Source organism: Neolamprologus brichardi, chromosome 14 (genome assembly GCF_056152115.1).
Source record: "Neolamprologus brichardi isolate AB-2024 chromosome 14, ASM5615211v1, whole genome shotgun sequence".
Lineage (NCBI taxonomy): Eukaryota > Metazoa > Chordata > Actinopteri > Cichliformes > Cichlidae > Neolamprologus > Neolamprologus brichardi.
Genome location: NC_142117.1, coordinates 40,452,501 through 40,477,004, shown reverse-complemented (window position 1 = coordinate 40,477,004; position 24,504 = coordinate 40,452,501). Strand labels below are relative to the sequence as shown.

The 24,504-nt window shown below is 42.4% G+C and overlaps 1 protein-coding gene, 2 non-coding genes and 1 pseudogene across 3 annotated transcripts; 1 reads left to right on the top strand and 3 right to left on the bottom strand.

Moving 5' to 3' along the window:
• The first annotated feature begins 474 nt into the window (after nucleotides 1–474).
• Nucleotides 475–2,222, top strand: LOC148099722 (uncharacterized). Its single transcript, XM_087851775.1, has one exon. It carries the CDS (start codon nucleotides 475–477, stop codon nucleotides 1,987–1,989), a length of 1,515 nt encoding a protein of 504 aa, XP_087707901.1. The 3' UTR covers nucleotides 1,990–2,222.
• A 3,047-nt stretch (nucleotides 2,223–5,269) lies between these two features.
• LOC148099721 (U2 spliceosomal RNA) lies at nucleotides 5,270–5,411 on the bottom strand (annotated as a pseudogene).
• Nucleotides 5,412–5,621: 210 nt separating this feature from the next.
• On the bottom strand, nucleotides 5,622–5,734 carry LOC148099720 (U5 spliceosomal RNA). Its single transcript, XR_015720548.1, has one exon. It is a non-coding gene; the product is annotated as a U5 spliceosomal RNA (small nuclear RNA).
• Nucleotides 5,735–5,976: 242 nt separating this feature from the next.
• On the bottom strand, nucleotides 5,977–6,158 carry LOC148099719 (U2 spliceosomal RNA). The gene has a single exon (XR_015720241.1). It is a non-coding gene; the product is annotated as a U2 spliceosomal RNA (small nuclear RNA).
• Nucleotides 6,159–24,504: the final 18,346 nt, after the last annotated feature.

The following is a 24,504-nucleotide window of genomic DNA, read 5'->3' as shown; positions in this document are numbered from 1 at the left end:
CTGATAATGGCCTAACGCCTTTTGAAATAATATATGGCAGGCCATTTAGAGTTCCAGTGTTCTGTAATGATAATGATAAAGCAGAAGAAGAAAACACACTAGCAGACTGGATGATTAAAATGCTGAAAAGCAAAGAAGTCATGAGTGCAAATGATCTGCCAGATGATTCTGTTTCTGTACAGGAAGAACGTCTGAAGCCAGGGGACTGGGTGCTGATAAAGGTCATAAAGAGGAAGTGCTGGTCGAAGCCACGGTGGGACGGACCATACCAGGCTCTGCTGACAACACCAACAGCTGTGAAGATCGCAGAACGACCCACCTGGATACACCAAAGCCACTGCAAAAAGGTGACACACATCCAGGCCAGCTCGGAGTAAGTGGCAGGAAGACCGGGTACAAAGGGGGGGGAAAGCCTCTAGGGCCCTTCGTCTCAATCCGGTGAAGAAATCAACTGAGCCACAGGTACTCATCAGAATGGCTGGTAAAGTGTTGTCTACCCTGCTGAGTGTGATGGCTTTGATGTCATCATGGTCAGCTGTGGAGACCCTGTATGTCCAAGGAAACCACACCCAATACCCTCATGGCTATTCTACAAACTTTTGGTGGCAGTTTATGAATACAACTGCTCACTTGAACAATAGGACGGACTGCTATGTGTGTGCTCATATGCCGTTATCAGCATATACATCTGGACTGTGGCCGTACAGCATACCAGAGGACAGGAGTTGGTGTCTGTTGGGCTTAGCGACTCATCCTGGCAACAGAGTCCTCTGGTCCAAGGCCAACTATAGTACACCTCTGAACATCACCTGGAGTAAGTCGCCACTTCTAAACGTGAATTGTTCTGGGCAAACTGACTTATTGGCCTGGCCTCAAGTGTCAGACCCACTGCCAGACATAATATTGCTGAACAAGCTGAACACAGCTCAATTGCCGTTGTGTGTGATGAACAATGGATCACTGTCAGTGGGGGAGCTGCCGCTTCGCTTATGTGGATACATATACACCTACTGCCCTCCAGAGAATGAGAGCAAGTGTATGAAATGCTTGACCAGTGCAAAGTGTGCTGAGAACTTGACATTAAGGAGGACTGAATGCAAGTTCAACCTGGCTTACAGAATACCAGTAAAAGCAAAAAGTCAGAAGTGGACAGGCTGTGCAAGCACGGTGCCGAGCAGTAAAGGAACAAGAGTTTTGGCTGATTGGTATTTCCTGTGTGGACATAAAGCCTATCTATCACTCCCTGAGGGATGGGGAGGATTGTGTGCCTTGGTGAAATTATCGGATCATGTCTTCTTCATGGACAGAGTTGAACATCACCCTAGCAACCGACGGAAGCGTGAGGTGGATATAGCCTCACCAAACTTTTTTGGAGTGACAGTAGACACTGGAGTGCCGCGAGAATTCCGCATTTGGAGTGGGGGAGCTAAATTCTTCCAAAGTTTGATCCCAAACATAGGAGTTGCAGAGGTGCGGGATCATGTGGAGATCAACCGGTATGCCTTACTGCGACACATTAATCTCACTAAGACTCTGGGAACAGTCTTAGCAGAGGAGCAAAAGGCCATCAGAACGATGGTACTGCAGAACAGGCTGACCCTGGACTTGATAACAGCATCACAAGGAGGAGTGTGTAAGCTGATTGGAGAGACGTGTTGTACGTTTATCCCAGATGGATACACGACTGGAGGAGACATCTATGAGGCACTGCAGAACTTAACTGCTCTGCAGAAATATGTGGCAGACCACACATCAGGAGGAGACGCGTCAAAAGGCTGGATAGCCTGGTTGACATCTGGACCATGGTGGAATATGTTCTTAAAGTTTTTGACTCCCATTCTTACATTATTGGCGTTGCTTTGCTTGGTTACAGGTTGTATTTTGCCATGTGTAAGATCGATGGTGAATAAAATGATTGCTAACACCTTTACCAATTACATACTGTTGCAGCAGAGTGACATGGATGTTAAGGCTAATATGTTTGTATGAAATGAAGCCTGCACTGAAAATGTTGACAAGTGGTGTAGAGCTGAAGATATATATACGCCGTATAGCCTTAAAAAATGACAATACAGGGTGGTGATGATGGGTTTAGATTTTATTATTGTCATTTGTATTAGGAAATATTTAACCATATATGCTTAGAGATGTATAATCAATTGTGTAGTGATAGGATGTGTGATCTTTAGCAGGCTGCAAAGGCTTGGTGTGCATTCCAGAGTGTTCTGGAATGCACACCTACATCCTGGGAGCATGAGAAGAGGTCGTACATTGTTTTATTGTTTTATGGTAGGATTAACGTAGTTATATCTGTTTTAGGCTAAGTGCCTTTTGTTTAGATGAACTGCTGGACTTTCCAGACCAGTAGGTTTAGGGAAGTCATTTATGGGGTCACACTCTGACCCCCCCCCACACACACACACACACAGTATTCTTTGTTCACATGTTTACCTATGTAAGATGTTATATGTTAATGACCCTATGCATATTCATGTTACCACAATAAAAGGAGTGCTATGGGGAACCTGGCTGAGAGTCTGACGGGGGTCAAATGGTGGAACGACACTTGGCTCCAGGCAGGTCTCCCTCATGCATGAGTAACACAAAGAACTTTGGTGCCTTGTGTCTTGCTTTTTGCTGTGTAGCAAATTGTCCTTAACGTTCCAGCGGATAGGTTTATGCTATGAACCTATCAGTATCACTTCCCCACTTTTCTAATTCATGCCAGTATATACTTTCAAATTCTTTCTCTATTGCCTTAACTGTTCCTATCTCTCTCCATTTGTACACTCCGGTTATATGTCCCTGCCTTGCTTTCCATAATTTAAGTTTTACAATTGATATCAGCATACAAATTATTTTGTTTTGTTCTTTTCCCACTCCTTTAACCCCAAACAAAGTGATTTCATCATATGTCACATTCTCCAAGCACTTATAACTCTCTTTCACCCCATCCCACACCTTTTTTGCATATTCACATCCCCATAATACATGTTCAATTGTTTCATCTTCCATACAGTTTTTCCTTGGACAGACTTTTTGCTTCCCCAAATTGTGGGCATACATCGTGACCCTGACTGGTAGCCTTCTATGCAAGTGCAACCAATTAAAATCTTTAAGCCCGTTCTTAAGACTCTTGTCCTGGGCCCGTACCCACACTTCAGAGCTCACCATTACTGGATTGACATTGAGTTTCTGTACCAGTTTCCTATATAGTAACTTATGATTTATCACTGTATCCTCATCTTTACATTCCGCATATCTCCTCCCCCACTTTACCATTCGCTGGAAGTACTCCGGCCTAGTCTCAGCTTTAGGGCCTTTATTATCCCACCCTATTAGAAACCGGTATGGTATAGACAGCCAAAACCATAAGAGGATTTGGCATTTGTGTATATATGTCTTTTTCAGGAGTATACATACATTGCTATAGAATATTGCATCCAGCTTCAGAGGAACGTTTGGCACATCCCTCCCACCATCTGCTATTTCCTGATGCATTAGCGCCCTTTTCACATATTCATAGCCCCCCCATATAAAATTAAATATTCCCCTCATTAGTTGAGCTCTATACTTCTGCGGCATCAGAAAGACGTAGGCCAAATGTAGCAGCTTTGGCAATACATCGGCCTTTACAACCAACACTTTCCCTGAAACTGAAAGTTTTCTTGTCTTCCATAATCCCAGGTTTTTTTCGACTGCAGTCATCTTCTTTTTCCAATTACACAATGCATCCCCCTCCCCATTCCCAAAAGAAATTCCTAATACATCCATAGGGCCTTCACACAACATATAATCACAGATCTTGTCCTTCCTCCCCTCCCACTTCCCAAGGTATTTGTACCTAGTCTTCTCCTTGTTTATTCTCGATCCAGTTGCTTTTTCATAATCATATAGAATGTCTATCACTCCCCTTAAGCTTTCATCGTCTGCCAAGTATAATATTGTGTCATCCGCGTATTGTGATATTTTTAAGCTCTCGCCCCGGGGCAACGTTATCCCTTTAACAATGTGGCTCACCCTTATTGCACAAGCAAGAGGTTCTGCGTATAAAACAAACAGCACCACAGAGAGCGGGCACCCTTGCCGCAATCCTCTTGTTTGTTGCACTTTATCCGTTAAATGCCCATTAATTTTGATTTTTGAATTTATGCCCTTATATAAAACCTTTACCCATTTTGTAATGGCTCCTCCTAGACCCAGCCCCTCCATAACCTTCCACAAAAAAGCGTGGTCTACTCTATCGAAAGCTTTCTGCTGATCCAGGCTAACACATATTGCAGCAATGTTTCTCTCCTTTACATATGTGAGTACATCCCTGTGTAGATGTAAGTTCCATGTGATTTGCCTCCCCTGTACCCCACAAGTTTGGTCCATTTCCACTATGTGTGACATGACTCCTGCTAGCCTATTCGCCAGAACCTTACTCAGTATTTTATAGTCCACGCACAGCATAGTTAGTGGCCTGTAATTGTCTAGTTGGTTCGGGTTTCCTTTCTTAAACAGAATAGTCACCACTCCCGTTTTCATGCTTTCCGGCATCTCTCCTCCCTCCATGATTTCCTTAAAAACCTCATAATAAATAAGTCCAGTCTTTACCACGGCTGAATAAGGCCGTGGCTTAGTACAATCTCTCGCCATGTGCGCTTCCGAGTCACATAAGTGACATTTTCTGGGCTCCTTGCAGTTCCTCGTAATATGTCCAAGCTCGCCGCAACTCCTACACCTCACCTGGTCGCATTGTTCCGCATTATGTCCAACAGTCCCGCATTTCCTGCATGCTTGGGGCTGCCCTGCGTAAACAAGGAAGCCTCTGTCCGCTCCAATAGAAAAGACTGCAGGTGGGTGGCAATATCCATCTTCACTGTTCATATCCGCCCTCAATTTGATGCGAAATTGTCTCTTTCCGATCCATATGCCCAGACCGTCCTTTATCTTTCGTACTCCTGGGAGAACAGTAACGTATCTCCCTAGAAAGTACCTGATAGTCTCTTCCGTGACCCATGGGTTATACATATGTATCGTTAAAATTCTGTAATCATTGCGATACAAAGGGGTCACCATATATCTCCGCAGTTCTTTATCTTCTTCCACAATGCTCTTCCTTCTCACTTCTTCCGCGTATTCTCCTGTAGAGAATGTCACATCATAGTGCTTACTTGCGGTGCTCTGTTGTAGGCAGAATATTTCCTCCGGCTGTATCTTCAAGGCTTCGAAGAGGATTCTCCGTCCAAAAGTTATTCTGTCATGTATTTGTGTGTCTTTCTCCATAAGTTCAAATCTCAGCGTATTTCTTGTTCCAAAAGTCTGGGAAAAACTGGCCGACGACGTCGCCATCTTTGTTTGCTTCCCACCTCCTCTGATAAGAACAGATACTACACTTGATCTTAGCCAAAAGGCCGAGAAGCGATGGCTTCCTGCAGGTTCCTGGCTGAGCCGCCTTCTCGGGACACTTCTCGCTTGTGACGGTGCGCTCTTTCACTTGGCTCACAGGGAGGGCTCCGCTTCAAATCTCCGCCCACCCACAGTAGCTCAGTGACATGCGGAGCTCCCTAGAACTGCGCGCTTTCTTCTATTTTTCTTTTGAACAATGAGGAGAGAGCCCAGCCAGACAGCGGGCCCAGCCAGACAGCAGGCCCTGCCAAAAATAGGTGCAACTCCTTAGCCTCACTCTCCACGGAAATCTTTAGTAAAAGACGAAAGTCTTCTATGTTTTGAAGAGAAGCCAGAGCGTGTGTTTCTTTGGTCTCGCAGGAAGCCGCAGTGACTCCTCGTCCCGGCTTCCGGCGTCACGGTAGGCCCTGTTTGCTTGGCTGAAGGGGCAGATCTCGGCCCCGCCTGCTCTGCTCCAGAGTTCGACTTTGACAGGAGAGGGGTGACTGGAGAGGAGCACGTTCGCGGCTTCAGGCTGCTTTCTGGCTCTTGGCTTGGCAGACCTTACTTTGTTTGGCTTTCTTGTTTTTGCACAAAGTCAGCAAAGGGGGCACCGTTCCCGGAGGCGCTGCAATACCGGGTCGATGCGTGGAGCGAATGGAGCGAGCCCCTTATTCGGCTCCCTGTTCTAAAAATGCGTTTAATACGTTGCCCCCGAATCGGGGGCGTATCAGGTATTTCAAATCTTTGACAAATTGACAACTGACAAATCTCTGTCAATTTATGGAATCAAGTGATGAGGTGGCCAGTGCCTGAAGTCACGAACACAATCCTATAACCCTACCTGCATGCTTGCCTAATACCCTAACCCAAAGACTCAGTTTAGCATTTATCCAGCAGCACAGGCCCTGGATTTTTGAAGATGGCCTCAGGAACCAGCACAGGGCCTGGTGTGTTGTAGGTGGCCTCAGCCAGCAGAACAAGACATTGGTGAAAACAGCCAAAAGCAATGTCGTTAATGTGCCCTCATTAATGGGCAGCTGAGTTGGGTCTTTTAATACACCCCTTCTCTGGATCAAAAGCAGTTCAATGACATGAAAATGAAAGGCTTACAGCACCACGTATTCCCAGGCAGTCTCCCATCCAAGTACTAACAAAGCCCAGCGGAGTTATAGCTTGCCTTCAAGACTTTGAAAAGGAGAAAATCATTGACCGCCTCACATATCGCCGCCTTTACCCAGGGGATGCCATACCCTGCATTTACGGACTTCCTAAAATCCACAAGGAAGCTGTCCCACTCAGACCCATAGTCAGTAGGATAAACTCAGCCACTTATAACATTGCAAAACACCTTGCTACCATCCTTGCTCCTCTCGTGGGGAACACCCCACACCACATCAAGAACTCCACCGACTTCACTGACAAGGTCCAGAAACTTACCCTGGATCCAGATGAAACCATGGTGTCCTTTGATGTAGTCTCTCTCTTCACGTGCATACCCACCACGGAGGCAGTGGAGACTGTCAGAAAACGACTACAAGAAGACAACTCCTTGGAGGACAGGACCAACTTCACACCCGATCAGATCTGCACACTGATAGACCTCTGCCTCACCACCACATATTTCAAATACAACGAAGGCTATTACAGACAAAAACATGGCTGTGCCATGGGCTCCCCCGTGTCACCTATTGTAGCCAACCTTTACATGGAGGAAGTGGAAAGGAAGGCTCTTGGCTCTTTCAAAGGAAGAGTACCCAGCCACTGGTACAGATATGTAGACGACACCTGGGTCAAAATCAAGACACAAGAAGTGGAATCCTTCACTGCGCACATCAACGCTGTGGATAAAAACATCAAGTTCACCAGGGAAGACACAAAGGACGACTGTTTGCCTTTCCTGGACTGCGCTGTGCACATTAAAGAGAACGGCAACCTCAACATCGAAGTTTACTGGAAGCCCACACACACGGACCAGTACCTCCTGTTTGACTCCCATCACCCTCTGGAACACAAACTTGGAGTGATTAGGACCCTACACCACCGGGCAGAACATGTTCCCTCTAAGCCTGAAGGGAAAAAGAAGGAACACACACATGTAAAGGAAGCACTCAAAACGTGCGGCTATCCTAAATGGGCGTTTTTAAAGTCAGCAAAGAGGCACAGAAAAGAAGATCAGACACCAGCGAGGGAGGATAAGAAGGACAGACGCAACAACATTGTCATCCCCTATGTAGCCGGTGTATCAGAGAAACTCAGGAGGGTTTTCTCCAAGCATGACATCCCGGTGTACTTCAGACCCAGCAACACACTCAGACACAAACTGGTTCACCCGAAAGACAAAACGCCAAAACACAGACTTAACAATGTGGTGTTTGCTGTACAGCAGCGAGGAATGCCCAGACCTCTACATTGGAGAGACCAAACAGCCACTTCACAAGCGCATGGCACAACACAGAAGAGCCACCTCCACAGGACAAGATTCAGCTGTCCATCTGCATCTTAAGGTCAAAGGTCACTCTTTCGAGGATGCCAATGTTCACATTTTGGACAGAGAGGACAGATGGTTTGAAAGAGGAGTGAAAGAAGCATCTATGTCCACTGTGAGCGACCATCTTTGAACAGAGGCGGTGGTTTACGACACCAACTCTCTGCCATCTATAATCCAGTTTTGAGTTCCCTCCTCAGACGCCTTAACGCCCACTCACATCCTGGGCCATCTGACCTCAGGAATTCGCATGATAAGGTGGGGCCAGGTTTCACAATGAGCTCACCTGAAACCCTGGCTGATTGGGACCCACACCCAGTTTCACACCTTGGCTCAGGCGATTAGAGGATCATCAGGGGGTCCTTTGTCCCTCTGTGGGGGGAAACTCCCACTAGGTTTAAATCTGGGACTCTCCACCATTTGACCTTAGAACTGAAGAAGCTTCTCGGATGAAGGTGAAACGTCTTCAAGTAAACTTAAAGAAGTCCAGACGCTTTTCTTTGTCAGCTCCTTTGACTATTGCACAAAAACAAAGTTACAACTTATACTTTAAGTACATACCGGCGACACAACCACAAACAGAAGATGCAGACAGTATTTTCTCCGACAGGACACCACAAACTGCATGCCGATATGTTTCCCTTCTTTTGCTCACTCGCTTTTCTTGACTGAGCTGACTTCCTGTTCAATAAAGTTTTTTCTAAATAAAGCCGTTTCTAAAGTGCATTACTTGGAGCAACCCACTGAAGGAATGGCCACCAGCCCAAAGCAATGGTTTTGACTCAAACAGCGTTAACCCCGCCCCCTGAGTTTGATGGGTGATGCTGACAGATAAAAATAAATGAAGAACACAGCTGCAGGGTCAGGAGTGCCTAAATGAATTAAATAAATACATCATCAAATAATTAATTAAATGTTTCAATATAAATAAATAATTTATTAAGTGTTTTAAATGACATGAATGGGCATTTAATTAATTACTGCCACATTTAATTAATTATTAATGTGTATGAATTAATTAATTTTGTCACTCCTGACCCTCCATACTCTTGATCCCTTCATCAGCACTTTGGGGTATTTAGCCCTAAGAACTAATACTTAGTAAAGCAAAATACACCAAACTTATAATTTAGTAAAGGGGGAGGAGCTACGGAGAATGAGCCTTATCAGTGTGGAGTCCATGCAGTTCTGGCTGGGAAACCCCACACATGCGACATGTACTATCGGTGTCCCACTGATGCCCCACTACAACAGTGACATGTGGAACCTTAGTATTACAAAAATTCCATCTAAATAATAAAAGAATAAAATCTATACAATGCACATTTGAGAAAGTTCACTATGACTCACTCAGTACGTTATAGCTCAGCTACATAAGGAGCTTGGAAAGAAAAGCATCTGGCATCAGGACATCCAGATGTTTTTCTTCTCCATAAAGGTGTATTAAAAAAAGAACAGCAAATTATAATATTACAGCGGATGTGTGACCTTAAAGGTTACTGGCTGAAAAAAGGTCACTGATCAAACTGATTCTTGCTCGCTGAGTGCAAAAAACATTTTAATCAGATTCTCTGCAGGAAAATTTGAAAACATTTCCTCCTAAATTCTCAGTATTCACTTATCAGCATTCAGTCAAACGTTCATTTACGGGTGTAGTTAAAAAACTGCTAATAACTGACTTTCCACAGCAGTTGTTTGGTCGGACACAGTAAGAGATGTAATCTGTTACTCTTCATGTGACTTCTTGAGAAAGAAGGTGTCTCTGAGATGTACTAATAGTGTAATACACTCCAGTTTTTCATCTATTATTACCCCCAGAAATTTATTTTCACTGACTCTTTTAATATCAACACCATTTAGTTTAATCTTAGCATTGTATTTAAAGTACTATTTCCAAATAACATCATTTTAGTTTTATTCAAATTTAATGATAATTTGTTTTTATCAAGCCAGAACTTCACTTTACTTATTTCATTAGTCATATCATCCAATAAACTCTGCAGATCATCACCAGAGCAGAAGATGTTTGTATCGTCAGCAAAGAGAGCCATTTTTAATACTTTGGACACTTTACAGATGTTGTTAATGTTTAAGTTGAAGAATTTTGGGCCCAAAACTGAGCCTTGGGGTACACCACAAGCAATGTCCATACATAAGGAGCAACCACCATTTAATTTCACAAGTAGTCATGATTTTGCAAATATTCCACCTTGTAGTGCAGTTTGCACAAATTGTTTTAAAAATGCACTCAGCCTACAAACATTACTGATGAGTCAAGATCTGCACAAACTGACAGAAACACTAAAGCAGCTGCACATTTTATTCTTATTGTCATGTATGTCCTATTTATCAGGTGACAGAAGAACCAACACAAAGCTCAGAGAGTAATGGTGATACAAGATCACAGGTGAGATTGGATGATGACTTGGTGGTTCATGTAGGCAAGTATATTTCTCCCTTTTGTTAATCTTTTTTTTTGTCTTTAGCAAAGACAAAAAGGGGGGAAAAAGAAACGGGGCAGGGTTCGGTGGTGGAATCATCCATCCCCACCAATGCCAAAACCAAATCTACGCCCTTGGATTACAGATTACATGCCCCAAAATGTATTTTGTAACGTAATCCGTTACGTTACTCAATGAGAGTAACATATTCTGAATACTTTGGATTACTTAATATATTATCATGCTATTTACAACTACATGAATGTACTATTGCTGTGTGATTTGTTACTATTACTGTAGGCTACTCACCATACCAACATCAACTAGATTTTTAAATCTTAATATAAATGAGTAACAGTAGGTGGACATTAGGTAAGGCTGTACTTTTAGCAGCAATCTCATATAGAAAACTATTCCGCGCGTATATAAAACAGGTCCGCGGCTCTGAACCGTAGTAAAGGGACCTCTGGCTAATATGTCGGGTTCGTGTCGGCTCGTAGCTGAAAACTAGCTTTACTTTGTTGTCTGGGTCAACTTTGCTAGCAGAGACAGAGAGAGGCGTTGAAAGGCTGCTCCAACAGAGCTTATTGTTTCAGAGGAAAACACGAACACGGTGTACAGTCGACTCTTAATAGCTTACTTACAGCTGGGCTACACTGCCCATGAGGCTACATTCTTTAGGGCTATGCCTGGAACAGTCTGCCTGTTGCTTTTATATTAAAGAATTTTTGAACAATAATTGAAAAAAAATTTCTCCACGTCATTATGTGGGCTGCAAGTAGGGTGACATGGGCCGCGAGATTGAGACACCGCCATTAGAGCCTCTTAATGCGTTTTTTTTGGGGGGGTTTCTGTCGGCATGGAATTACCAAAAACAGAGAGGGCATAGCCGAACATATGAAACAGGAAAAGACGGCCGTGTAATCCCTTTATTTCAAAAAAGTAACTGTAATCTGAATACCACCATTTTAAATGGTAACTGTAACGGAATACAGTTACTCATATTTTCTATTTTAATACGTAACTTCGGTACATGTATTCTGTTACTCCCCAACACTGAAAATAAATAAAAGAACATTGAAGTTCTTGAGATGTTCAGTGCAATAACACACAAGCTAATCCAAAAGTTAACAGCTCACATCATGACTTATGACCTCAAAGTCTGCCTGGATCTAAATGAGGGAACCATGCGGACCTCATCAGTACAGGGCCTGCTACAGTACACAAACTAATTTATATATATACACACACACATATATATAGATATAAAAATATAAATTTGTTTTATTCTTATTTATTTTTTAATTACCTCTTCATCTGCTTTCAGCTGCACAAACTCAAGTCTCACATATCAGTGACAAACCACAGTTGTGCTGTTGGAGCATCCACAGCCTCTGTGTGAGTGCACTGCAACATCATGACATGAAGAACACTGGACACTTGAACCCGCTTTCAGTCTAACTTTAACTTTTTATCGCCAATAGACAAGTTGGCAAAATGTAACACTCAGAACATGGAGTCAACAAATAATACTAAAATGTTTAATTATTACTACATTACCTTTGACTAAAACTCTTGTTTGCGAGCAGCTTATTGATCTTGATAAAGACGTGCTGCTTACTTGTGTAAAAACAGTGAAATATAAAAAGTGTTTACTAATTTGTACCAACGTGAGAGAGAAATGGATCTGAAACCACTGAAACCAGAGTGTTTGCAGACACACAGATAATGAAGACATGCTGCTCGGAAATGTGTGTGTGTGTGTGTGTGTGTGTGTGTGTGTGTGTGTGTGTGTGTGTGTGTGTGTGTGTGTGTGTGTGTGTGTGTGTGTGTGTGTGTGTGTGTGTGTGTATTGAGCCAAGATTGCAAAACTGCCTAACTGCCTTCGTCTTCCTCCCATTAGGGCCTACATGGATGACATGACCATCATTACAACAACAGAACCATGTACTAGGCCAAGGGCGTAGATTTGGCATGGACAGAGGGGGCATGGCCCCACCAATAATTTGATTTCTTCAAGTAAAGAAAAACAAACGCGATAGAAAGAAAAAAACAACCTGTCAACGTCTTGTTCAACCAGCGGTGAAGAAAGATTTAAATTACGTTCTCTACCTCATGTGACAAATATGGCCAATGTGATTGGCTGTGCCTTTCAGGGAGCTCTGTTTAGTTTTAGCAGCAGCAAGCCTGCACTGTGAGGACCTGCAAGTAGGAGAGGAGGATGGCAGCAAAAAGGAAGAACCTGGATATAAGAAAGTGTTTTTCAAAGAAACCTGTAAGTCACTTAAAGCCAAGTTCACTCATAAAATGTGCCGGTCATAATAACGTTACAGGCTATGCTAGGCTTTGGCCCACATCAGTCTAAAATTGTATGCAACCATGAATAACGTGTTTTGGAAACGAACTGCACAACAGGCAGCACTATTAGTTCTCTCAGTCTCAGAGCAGCATTTCTAATTTTGATTGAAACTGTCAGAGAAAACGGCAGCCTCGAGCAAGCCAGGATAATAATACTAAAATGTAAAAAATGTTGTTTCTTATGTGATCCTTCATAAAACATCACATATTTTCCAACATAATTCAGGGTTTGGTTTGGTCTAAGTAAGCAGAGAAGTCCAGGCATCCAGTTTCCATGCAGATGTTTACATGAAGCTCATCATCTGATGATGAAACTTACTTTGTACCCAAGCACCCCAACCAGAAATTGAAAGTGTGCATGCATCAAGGGACGGAGCGCATCCCGTCAATAGGTCCAAAGTGCAATCGAGGCTAATCCCATGATCTTCTTATTTTCTTGTAGACCGAAGTTGAAAATCTGGCAGTATTTATTTTTGTGATTTTTTTTCCACTCTCAGCTGTCCTTCTCCTGTATTTGGGCCTGTTTGTTAATTTATTTCAATCATGTAAACAATATACAGGTACATTTAGCAAAGAAAATCTGAGAAAAAGATACTATACAAAATAAAGTTAATACATTTCAATATTGCTTCTGTTCTGATTCAGTTACATGTCGAAAGGGAGAGGGAAGAAGTACACACTTATTTAATCCCACCCCTTTGCCATAAGTTATCAGTCAATATTTAGTCACTTACTGATATAATCTGTAATAAAAATAGTGAACAGATTTCTGATATAATATATACTATAATATCACATCATGAAGTTTTCTAAATAGCGACATTCTCTTAATTTCAACATTTTCCCTTTTCTTTATAGCTCAAGAAGATCATATCTTTATAACTCTTTTTGAACTGTTTTATGTTTGGATATTGCTTCAATTTCATATTCAAACTGTTCCACAGCTTCACTCCATGCACAGAAACACAAAAGCTTGTTCCTGTTGTACGTACCTTCCCTGTTTTGGGTTACAAAAACCCCTTAAATTATAACTTACTCTGAATATAATCTGGCAGTTCTTTATTTTTTGCTTTGAATATAATTTGCGCTGTTTGGAATTTCACGAGATCAGCAAATTTCAATATTTCAGACTGCAAAAATAGTGCGTTTGTATGTTCCCTGTAACCTGCATTGTGGATGATTCGAACTGCTTTTTTTGTTGAAGAGTAAAAAGTGAAAGTAATGTGGTTTAATAGTTGTTGCCCCAGACCTCTGCACAAAAGCTTAAGTATGGTGAAACCAGTGAACAGTAGAGAATATGAAGTGATGTCCCGTGTGATACCTGCTTTGCCTTGTTTAGTATTGCAATGCTTCGTGATGCTTTGGAATGAATATATCTTACGTGAGCACTCCAGTTTTTCATCTATTATTACCCCCAGAAATTTATTTTCCCTGACTCTTTCAATATCAACACCATTTAGTTTAATCTTAGCATTGTATTTAAAGTACTATTTCCAAATAACATAATTTTAGTTTTATTCAAATTTAATGATAATTTGTTTTTATCAAGCCAGAACTTCACTTTACTTATTTCATTAGTCGTATCCTCCAATAAATTCTGCAGATCATCACCAGAGCAGAAGATGTTTGTATCGTCAGCAAAGAGAACCATTTTTAATACTTTGGACACTTTACAGATGTCGTTAATGTTTAAGTTGAAGAATTTTGGGCCCAAAACTGAGCCTTGGGGTACACCACAAGCAATGTCCATACATAAGGAGCAACCACCATTTAATTTCACAAACGTTCCAGTTTTCTTATTAATATATTGTGATCTATAGTGTCAAATGCCTTTGTCAAGTCTTTGAATAACCCAGCCACATATTGCTTTTTGTCTATGGAACTTGTGATGTATTCTATTGAATTCTGCTTGATCCATACTCTCAGTGAGTAGTTTATGTTTATCTATAAATTTTTCCAGTTGGTTGTTAAACAGTTTTTCAAGAATTTCTGAGAATTGTAAACGGTTTTATAATAGCCTTACTATATCTTTTAACCACTATCATATCAATATCAATTGGGTTCCGGCTTGAGTGAACGCTCGCCTGGCTACCGCTACTCACCGGTACATTTTGAATTATTTAGATTATTTGGATTCAGATTTGAATGAACAGGGACATTCACACTCAGGACCAGATTGATCTCTGCCAGGGATTGATTTGCAACGCTTGTCCTCAACATCTGCTATTTCAGCTGAATGTGCTCTCACGTTGTCTTCTCAGTGAGCTGCACTAGCTTAACTGTTTGAGCTATTTTAGCCTACCTGTTCGTCGCTCCGGCTGGCTCGGCTCCTTTTCCTCCACATAATCGAAGATGTGGCCCAAGATGTTCCTGAGCTGGTCGGCACTATTATGGATTCTCCTGACGCTCATCTACCATCCTATGGCTGGTCTGCTCCGCTATACAGCCGCTGAGCTCCTGCACCTTCGCGGGCAGCTGTCGCTCCCGTCGCCGGCGGAGCTCCACTACCACCCAGACATCACTTCCCAGCCTCGCCGGAGATACATCCATCGCGGGTCCCGCAGGATTTTCCATAACTCCAATGGAACTAAATCGTTTTGGTCTGCTACTCGCCGCCCTCGCAGGAACCCTGATCGGGTTGTCAACCACCGATCTCTAGCCCACCTGCCCAGGGCGCCGACCGCGATTAGCAAAAAAGAAAATACTCCACTCAACTTCTGTCTTCTAAACATTCGCTCACTGACAAATAAGGGGCCTCTCATCCAAGACCTCCTATCTGACCGTAAGTTTGACTTTTTCTGCTAAACTGAAACCTGGCAACAACCTGATGACTTTTCTCAGCTAAATGAATCTACTCCTCCGGGGTTTGTTTACCTTTCTAAACCTCGCTGCATAGGTCGTGGGGGTGGTCTCACGATCTTCTTTCGCCAGCACTTGAAAGTCCTGCCAGTTAATCTTGATACCTTTAGTTCCCTTGAGTGCCTTGCATGTGAGCTGACTGGACCCATTCCCACCATCATAGCTACTGTATACCGCCCCCCTAAACCTAACCCTGTCTTCCTCAGTGACTTTGCTAATCTACTAACCCATCTTTCATCTCTCTCCCCAAATGTGATCTTGGTGGGAAATTTCAACATTCATATGGATAATAATGACCGTCTGCTCACCAGAGACTTTTCCTCTTGTCTCGAAGGCTCTGAATTTAAACAATTTATCGACTTTGCCATTCACTCTAAAGGACACACCCTGGACTTGGTCTGCTGTTCTGGTCTTTCTCCCTCGAATCTTTCTGCTACTGAAATCCCCATAACTGACCACTTCCTCCTTTCATTTAACCTCACTGTCACGATCCTGGGTCTTATGACCCAGCGTTTTGAGTTTTAGTTCATTTTAATGTTTATAGTGCATGTTTAAGCTCATTAGTTTTCTATGTTCATTTGCTTATTATATTCCTCTTGTGTTTTCAACCCTTGTGTTAAGTCTCCCTTATCCTTCATGTGTTGAATGTCTGTTTCTTATGTTGTCAAGTCCATGTAGTCGTGTCAGTGTTTCATTGTTTCCTATTTTATTTTTGAAAGAGGTCCTGTGCTTTGGTGGTCTGTTTTGCTCTTTCCCTGTGGGCGTCGTTATGTTCATGTTGTGTCTACCTTGCCTTTCTGTCCCATGTTTCTGCTCCCTATGTTCTGTCTCAGTTGCTGTTAAGTTTACATGTTTTGAGTTCAGTCAGTGTGTTTCCTGTTTTACTTTGAAGGTCCACGTCTCATGTGAGTGTTTCTAGTTTTGCTTCCCTTGTCTCGTCCAGCCTGATTACTCCCAGCTGTGCTCTCCTTCTGTGTCTCATTCCCTCATTATCCCTCTGTGTATTTAAGCCCTGTGTTTCTCTTTGTCAGTGTCGTAGTCTCCCTCATGGCTGTGTTTCCTTGCGTTTTAGTTTACCCATGTCCCAGTTTAGTTTTCCATGCTGTCCTGCAATAAAGCAGCTTTTTGAGTTTAATTTCGTTGTTGTGAGTCTTGCGTTTGGGTCCTTCTCCTGCCTGTACACAGCCGAAACATGACACTCACTCTCTGCTGCTCTTCTACCAAGCCAACCCGTCTCATCTCGTTCCGCAACATCAACAACATTGATATGGACATTCTCACTACCAGTTTGGACAATGTTCAGATTCCGGACTTCTATTCTACTCCTGATGATTTGTTGTTATATTATAATAATTGTCTACGCATTGTCCTTGATTCTCTGGCTCCTGTAAAAACCCACTCTGTTTCCTTTGCTCACTCTGCTGCCTAGTTTACCTCTGACCTCCGAGCTTTGAAGGCCAAAGCTCGGCAGCTAGAGCGTAAATATTAGAAATCTAGTTTAACTGTTGATTCAGAAATCTATAAATACCATGTACTTCAGTATAAAGACTCCATCAGCAAGGCCAAACAAAGTTTCTACTCTGGTATTATCAGGTCTTATTAGGGTAATGCAAGGACTCTGTTTTCAGTTCCCAACAAACTAATTCAACCCCCCAACGCTTTACCACCACACTTCTATTCCTCTGAAACCTGCAACTCCTTGATGCTGTTCTGGACTACGAAAATGAATAACATCCACCAGCAACTCAGATCAAATGTTGTGTCTACCTCCTCTCCAGAACCTTTTCTCCTTTTTGAGCCGTTTTCCACTTTTCATCTTCCCGATTTATCCGATATTTCCGAGTTCATATGTAAATCAAAGCCTGCCAAATGTCATCTTGACCCCATGCCTACAGGGCTTGTGAAATCCTGCCTCTCTTCTCTACTCCCACTCATCTCTGCTATCATTCACTCTTCTCTCACCACCGGTATCATTCCCTCCTTATTCAAGACTGCTCTAGTCACTCCTATACTGAAATAACCATCGTTAGATCCTAACAACTTTAACAACCTCCGTCCGATTTCCAATTTACCCTTCATTTCTAAAATACTTGAAAAAGTGGTTGCAGCTCAACTTCATGTACACCTGGTTAATAATAATATTTACGAGAGATTTCGATCTGGTTTTCGCTCATGTCACAGTACAGAAACTGCTTTACTTAAAGTCACTAACGATCTTCTAATCGGAGCTGACTCTGGCCTTCTCACCATTCTCGTCCTTTTAGATCTGAGTTCAGCCTTCGACACCATCTCTCACTCTGTACTTCTAAGCAGACTTTCCTCTCTCAGCATCTCTGACACACCCCTCGCCTGGTTTCAATCATATCTCCTCGACCGCTCCCAGTTTATTCAACTAAGATCATTCCGCTCTCGTCTATTGCCCGTCACCTCTGGTGTACCTCAAGGCTCAGTTTTAGGCCCTCTTCATAACATACATCCTCCCTCTAGGTACCATTTTCCACAAATTTGATCTTCAGTTTCACTGTTTTGCTGATGACACCCAGTTATATCTCTCTTGCAGACCTGGTTCCTCCCTCCCACCTTCCTCCCTTTCAGAATGTCTTTCCGAGTTAAAATCCTGGTTTATCTCTAATTTTCTCAAGCTCAACGAGGATAAAACTGAAATCCTTCTTATTGGTACCAAATCCAACCTTTTGAAGGTGAACCATTTCTCACTCACCATCGATAACTCCACAGTTTTCCCTTCTCCTCAGGTTAAGAGCCTTGGTGTCATCCTAGACAGTTCACTATCCTATAAATCTCACATCAATAATCTCACCCGTTCTGCCTACATCCATCTACGCAACATTAACAGATTACGTCCTTCTCTTTCCACCCAGTCTACGTCCATTCTTGTCCACAGTCTTGTTACCTCCTGTATTGACTACTGCAATTCTCTTTTGCATGGTCTCCCCCAAAAATCCCTCCATAAGCTTCAACTGGTTCCGAACTCTTCTGCTCGCATTATCAGCAGAACCCCTCCTACCAGCACATCACCCCTGTTCTTCAGGAACTTCACTGGCTCCCTGTGAAATTCCGGATAATATTCAAACTTCTGCTCACCTTCAAGGCCCTTCATAACCTCGCTCCTCCTTACCTTTCTGACCTGTTAAGCAGTACCTGTTCTGCCCGTTCACTTTGATCTTCTTCTATCCAGCTTGCTGTACCTTCTTTCCACCTCACCACCATGGGAAGCAGAGCTTTCAGCTGCTCTGCGCCCAGACTGTGGAGCTCTCTACCCCCAAATATAAGAAACATTGGTTCTCTCCCCCAGTTTAAATCCCAACTCAAAACCCATCTGTTCAAATCTGCATATTCACTTTGAATCCATTGTTAGTTAATTTTATCCTGTGCTTTTTGTTTTATTGTTCTTATTTTGACATTGTTTTATTACGTTTTGATCCTATTGTAAAGTGTCCTTGGGTGACTTGAAAGGTGCTCATAAATAAAATTTATTATTATTATTATTAATATCAGTACAATCCAAAGATTGCCACAACCTCCATATTATATTCTTCACGGTCATTACAAATTAAATACTTGGGATAGTTCTCTTGTCCAGCCCCACGTTTTATAACACTGTTCAGTATTTCCCATAAACTTTTAATATTATTTCTATTTATATCTAATTGCTTCCTATAGTATTCCTTTTTACTATATTTAAGTATATTAATTAACTTATTTTTATATCTTTTGTATCTGATTTCAGCATCTTCAGTTCTCTTTCTTAAGAAATCTCTGTATAGAGCATTTTTCTTTATAGATGCATTTTGCAGACCTTTTCTTATCCATGGACAGCCCATATATTTATGTTTCCTACTATATCGCTTTATTGGACAGTTGGTATTATACAATAATGTAAATATTCAAAGGAATTCATTATACGCACTATGAACGTCTTGTTTCTGATATATTTCACCCTAGTTCTGTTTCATTAAATCTTTTTTCAGTGCATTCACTCTTTCTTCTGTTCTTGCTTGTCTGTACTCTTTTTTACTGTCCACTTTATTGATCTTGTAATTCCTATCATAGATGGTAAAAATTGGAAGATGGTCTCTTATGTCTTTAATCAGGAGTCCACTTACAGTCTTATTTTTAATGTCATTTGTAAAAATGTTGTCTATGAGAGTTGCACAATGTGATGTGATCCTGGTAGTCTAGTAATTTTTCTGCATTTTGGATGTGAAGGAGCTTTACCTCCACAAGTTCAAGGATACTTTTCTGCTGCAACCTGATAGTGGAAATTTCCTCCATTAAGAAGTAAAGAGACCTTTTAATGTCCCCGACTTCCTCAGCTGACGGAGTCCTCTTCAGCCCCATTGTATCTGGTTCCACTGGTAGCAGGTTCAGTCAGCTGTTTCCTCGGTCAGCTGTTAGCTTTCTCAGCTGTTAGCCTGGTAGCTTGTTGGCTAGCCTGCAATTACCTCTTTAACTTTGATAATCCAGTCCAATATCCTGTATCAGAGTCATACAGTTATAACAGTCGTGATTGTGTTTTTGAATGGATGTCCAAGGTGTAGTTTATACACTGGAGTAAGTATCTTGTTTGCACTAAAGAGGTTTGATATTAATGTCATAGACGGCTGTAATGCAGGCACCCAAAATGCAGACGGAGACGGGAAACTCAAAAACACATCTTTATTTGCTGAAAGGCAAATAATGCAAAACTTTACTGGGACATATATAAACTAAACATACGAAGAGGCACACAGGGGAAACGCACAGCCATGAGGGAGAATGCGACACTATACTTAGAGAGACAGCGGCAAACACAAAGTACAATGACGAGGGAACAGAAGACACATGAGGAACACAAGACCGACACATGAGTTTGACAGAGAAGTGGAGGAAAGGTAGATTAGAGGGAGCGAGGGAACGAGAGGAGACATGAGAAACATAACAGGCAGGGGGGAAGAGAATGAAACATGAGGAGGGAAGCAATACACAATAACTCACAACATATATAAACACAGACACACACACAGACACACAGAGGCCAAAGACACAAGAGGGAATCTGATCATCAAGACGCTAAAAAGGGAATAAAAGAAACTCAAAACAGAATAACTAAGACTACAAATGAAGCAGAGTATGAACTATGATACAAAGTAACACTAAAACACAAGAACTCAAAAACACTGAGTCAAAAGGAACCAGAGCTGTGACAATTAAAAGATTCTGAGCTCAAGCACATTTTATTTCAAAACATTAAATAATTAAATTGTCTTCATTGCAGTAATTGGGTTTGAAGAGAGAGTCTCACTTCTCTATTCACTATGGAGAGCAGAGCAGCAGCGTAAAGGATGCTTTACAGAAAAATGTATTTGAAATAATATTAAGATGCTCAAACAGAAAAACATTAAACAGAAATATATAAAATATAACTATTTACAGAGAGACAGGAATAAAAAGGACCCAGCTTAAAGTGAAAGAGCCTCAGGGAGAAGGAGGAGAAAAATAAGAACATTGTTTCTGCCCTGGAGAGCCTGCTGCCTCATCAGAAGACTACTGGTTGCTAGAATGAATGGCTGTGGCTGGACCTGCCCCTTTGAACTAGGTCAGAGCATCACGTCACCAGGCTCCTGATTGGTTGTCGTGGCGCGACTTGACGCTGGAGTTCAGATTTTTCCAACTCGAGCGGTAGACGCGATAAGCAGTAGCGGTCCTAGCCTGTTTGGAGCCCTGGGCGAACACCTCCTCTGGCAACCCCCCCCCCCCCCCCCCCCCCCCTCACACACACACACGAAGAGAGAGACGAAGTATGCATTGTATGCAAACGTTGTATGCAAACGGCTACTAAACAGACATCATAATTCGTCATACAATGAGAACAGGATAAATCAACAATTGACACTGACTAATTAATATTATATTATTGTATATATTGTTTGGAGTTTAGTCTGTTACTGTTACTATTTTTACCATTTCTTCTTGGAGGAACTGTAACCCAAATAATTTCCTTAGGGATTAATAAAGTATCCTGATTCTTAATGTTTTAGGATACATGACCTGCCATTATCCAATGACACATCTGCTTACCTGTGTCTTTTGCTCGTTTCTCCTTGTAGGAGTCATAATTAAATGTATTGAATTTTAATGATCACTCGGTTTTCATTTGTTTGGTTGCTATGGTGATGTGTAACGGGAGTCACGTGGGTGCTAGCGGTGACATTAAGAGGGCGTTGTCAGTCTGTCTTTCACTGGTTTGATTTTGACAGAGAGGAGGGCTGGGTAGCCGTAGTTTTTGTTGACCGCAGCACAACGAGTTTCCCCTTGTTGCATTAGAGCCTGTGATGTTTTAAGAGTTTGAATCGCGAGCCGATCACATTGCTCTGTAAACTTTTCAAGCACTTTAATAAACAAGCAAGCAATTCCACCTCTGGCATTACTGCGTAAAGTTGAGAGGCAAATAGGCAGGCTCCATCCCCGGCCTCTAGCGACTGTGGAAGTCGCTACACTCCTCCTCTTCTTTTCTCATTTAAAAAATGAGAAAAGAAGTTTAAAAACGGGTTGTGTGTGAGACTTTAGATCAACAAAATATAAAATATACATTTTAAATTGTTATTGATCCCTTTACCCCTGGTCCTAAAGTGTATATTTATTTTCTTACTCTTCTTATATATATTGTTTGTTTACTTGCACTGTTGTAACTGGAGCCTCGTCGTCTCGTCTCTCTATATACTGGAGCGGAGATGACAATAAAGTTTACTTTGACTTCAGCAGCGAGCAGGCGCACCGAGGGCTCTCGCTCACTTTTCGTGTATAGAATTTTGAAAAAACATCGGTGCAAATGATAAGTCTGTATCATGATGTCTGGTGTTTTCGTGTTTGTTGGTTTGTTTGTAATTTGTTTTATTTTGCGAGTTGGTAATTTTTGCTGCTCCAGCCAGCCAGAGCATCCCCCGCCGCCTCGCCCTTTCCTCCCTGTGCCGCAAGCAGCAGGCGCACCTCACAAACGGAGGCGCCCTTACTCCCAGCAAATGGGCGATAGAAAACCGATGCCATTCCCAATATGCGCTGGCATGATGTCGGGGCAGCATGAGAACGAGCCGCGATGCCGCCCCCACCACGATGCCGCCCCGGGCAACCGCCCGTGTCGCTCGTATCTAAAACCGCTACTGGCGATAAGCGTGAATGCACAAAATGCTCCACACAAACTGCAGCGCGTATTTTATTGCGCTTCAAACGCGTCAGTCGTGCTACACGAATCAGGCAGAGAAGCAGATCTGCTTCTGAAGTTTTGCATGACCCCCAGTCGCGCTTTATCGCGCTCCTCCATTGACTTTACATGTAAACCTGAAGCTCAGGTCGCGTCCATCGCGTTCGGTGTGAACGCACCGTTGTCCATCAAGCTCAGGGGGCGGGGTTAACGCTGCCATTGAAGCTTGTCTAACATCTAATTGTTACCCTGCAAAGTAAGTGAAGACAGGGCCTAAGTAATCAATTGCTATGAACTGGTGTGTGGACTTGGGGCAGCCAGGTATCCCAGAATGCATTTCAAAACACAAGGACCAATCGTGCTGGTGCACTAAACTGTAAGTAAAGTTTTAAAATACCACATTTTTGTGTCACAAACTACATTTTTAATAATGTAGTGGTGTAATCTTCACGTTTGGTTAGGTTATGAAAAGTCAACAGTTGATGTTTTCGGTGATGTCGCTAGCTCTGCTAACAGTCAGCTGACAGAGTGTACCGAGCTCACAGCCCCGGTGTTCCAGGGTAACTGTTTTTATGTTAACCAGGAAGATTAACACAAAGTGACTGACCTGGGTTAAAGATGACAAACAGGATTTAAAAGGAGGAGATGGACACTTAGAAAACTACAGAGCACTTTATAGGCGAACCCACTTTATCAGTGGCTGACATCCAACACACAGCTTTAAAACTTCAGCTGAGGTTTAGCTCTCAGTGGTTCAACATTGGACTTAATTCACTCAGGTTCTGTCGGTCAGGTTACGTTTACTTTGCTGTTTTATTTACAGCTGAGCAACTGAGGTTAGGCTCAGATTAAAGTTTCATAACTGCATAGATTTACTGAAGTTTAATGTCTCACTGGCACACATGTTAGACCAAAACATTCGGTTTTCTTTATCTGGTTTTCATATGTGTTGTTTTTTTCTTTTTAACCATGAATTTTGAATTAAAACTAACATTAAAAATCTTTTTTATACGAGGAGGAAAGAGAAAGCACCTTTTCCACCGAGAGGAGCAGCGTCTTAACTTATAACTAAACATGTTAATAGCACCTCTAGATTTAATACCTGTGGAAGCTGATGAAGGTAGCGTGGCAGAAAGGAGTGATTCTAAAGGTTTGGGGAAGAGCAGGAGGTATTCTGATCCCTGAGGGGAAGAACTCCTCATCCATCAGCCAGTTTCGCTAGATCAGCCTGCTGAACGTAGAGGGAAAGATCTTCTTCTGTGTCTTGGTCCAAAGACTATCTACTTTCCTGCAAAGAAACAACTATATTGACACATCAGTGCAGAAGGCCGGCATCCGGGGCTTCTCAGGATGTCTGAAGCACGCCAGCTTCATCTGGCACCAGATTCAAACTGCCAAGAAAGAACAAAGAGACCTTCACGTGGTCTTTTTAGACCTTGCCAATGCCTTTGGATCAGTTTCGCACAAGATCTTGTGGATGGCCTTCAACTATTTCAGCGTACCAAACCACATCACAGGACTGGTCAAGACCTACTTTAAGGATTTACAGTTTTGTGTGACAGCTGAGAACACCACCACAGCCTGGCAGCACCTGGGCAATGGAGTTATGGCAGGCTGCACGATTTCCCCTCTGGCATTTATCATGGCAATGGAGTTGTTCATGCGGGCATCTCGGTGGGTAGTGGGAGGTGAGAGACTCAAGAGTGGACATTTTACATACATGAAACTGTCAGAGAAAACGGCAGCCTCGAGCAAGCCAGGATATTAGTTTATAGAAGCTGTTAAAA

Bases quoted from the DNA above. Each gene is read 5' to 3' on its own strand.
- LOC148099722 (XM_087851775.1), top strand. From the start codon at position 475: ATGGCTGGTAAAGTGTTGTCTACCCTGCTGAGTGTGATGGCTTTGATG.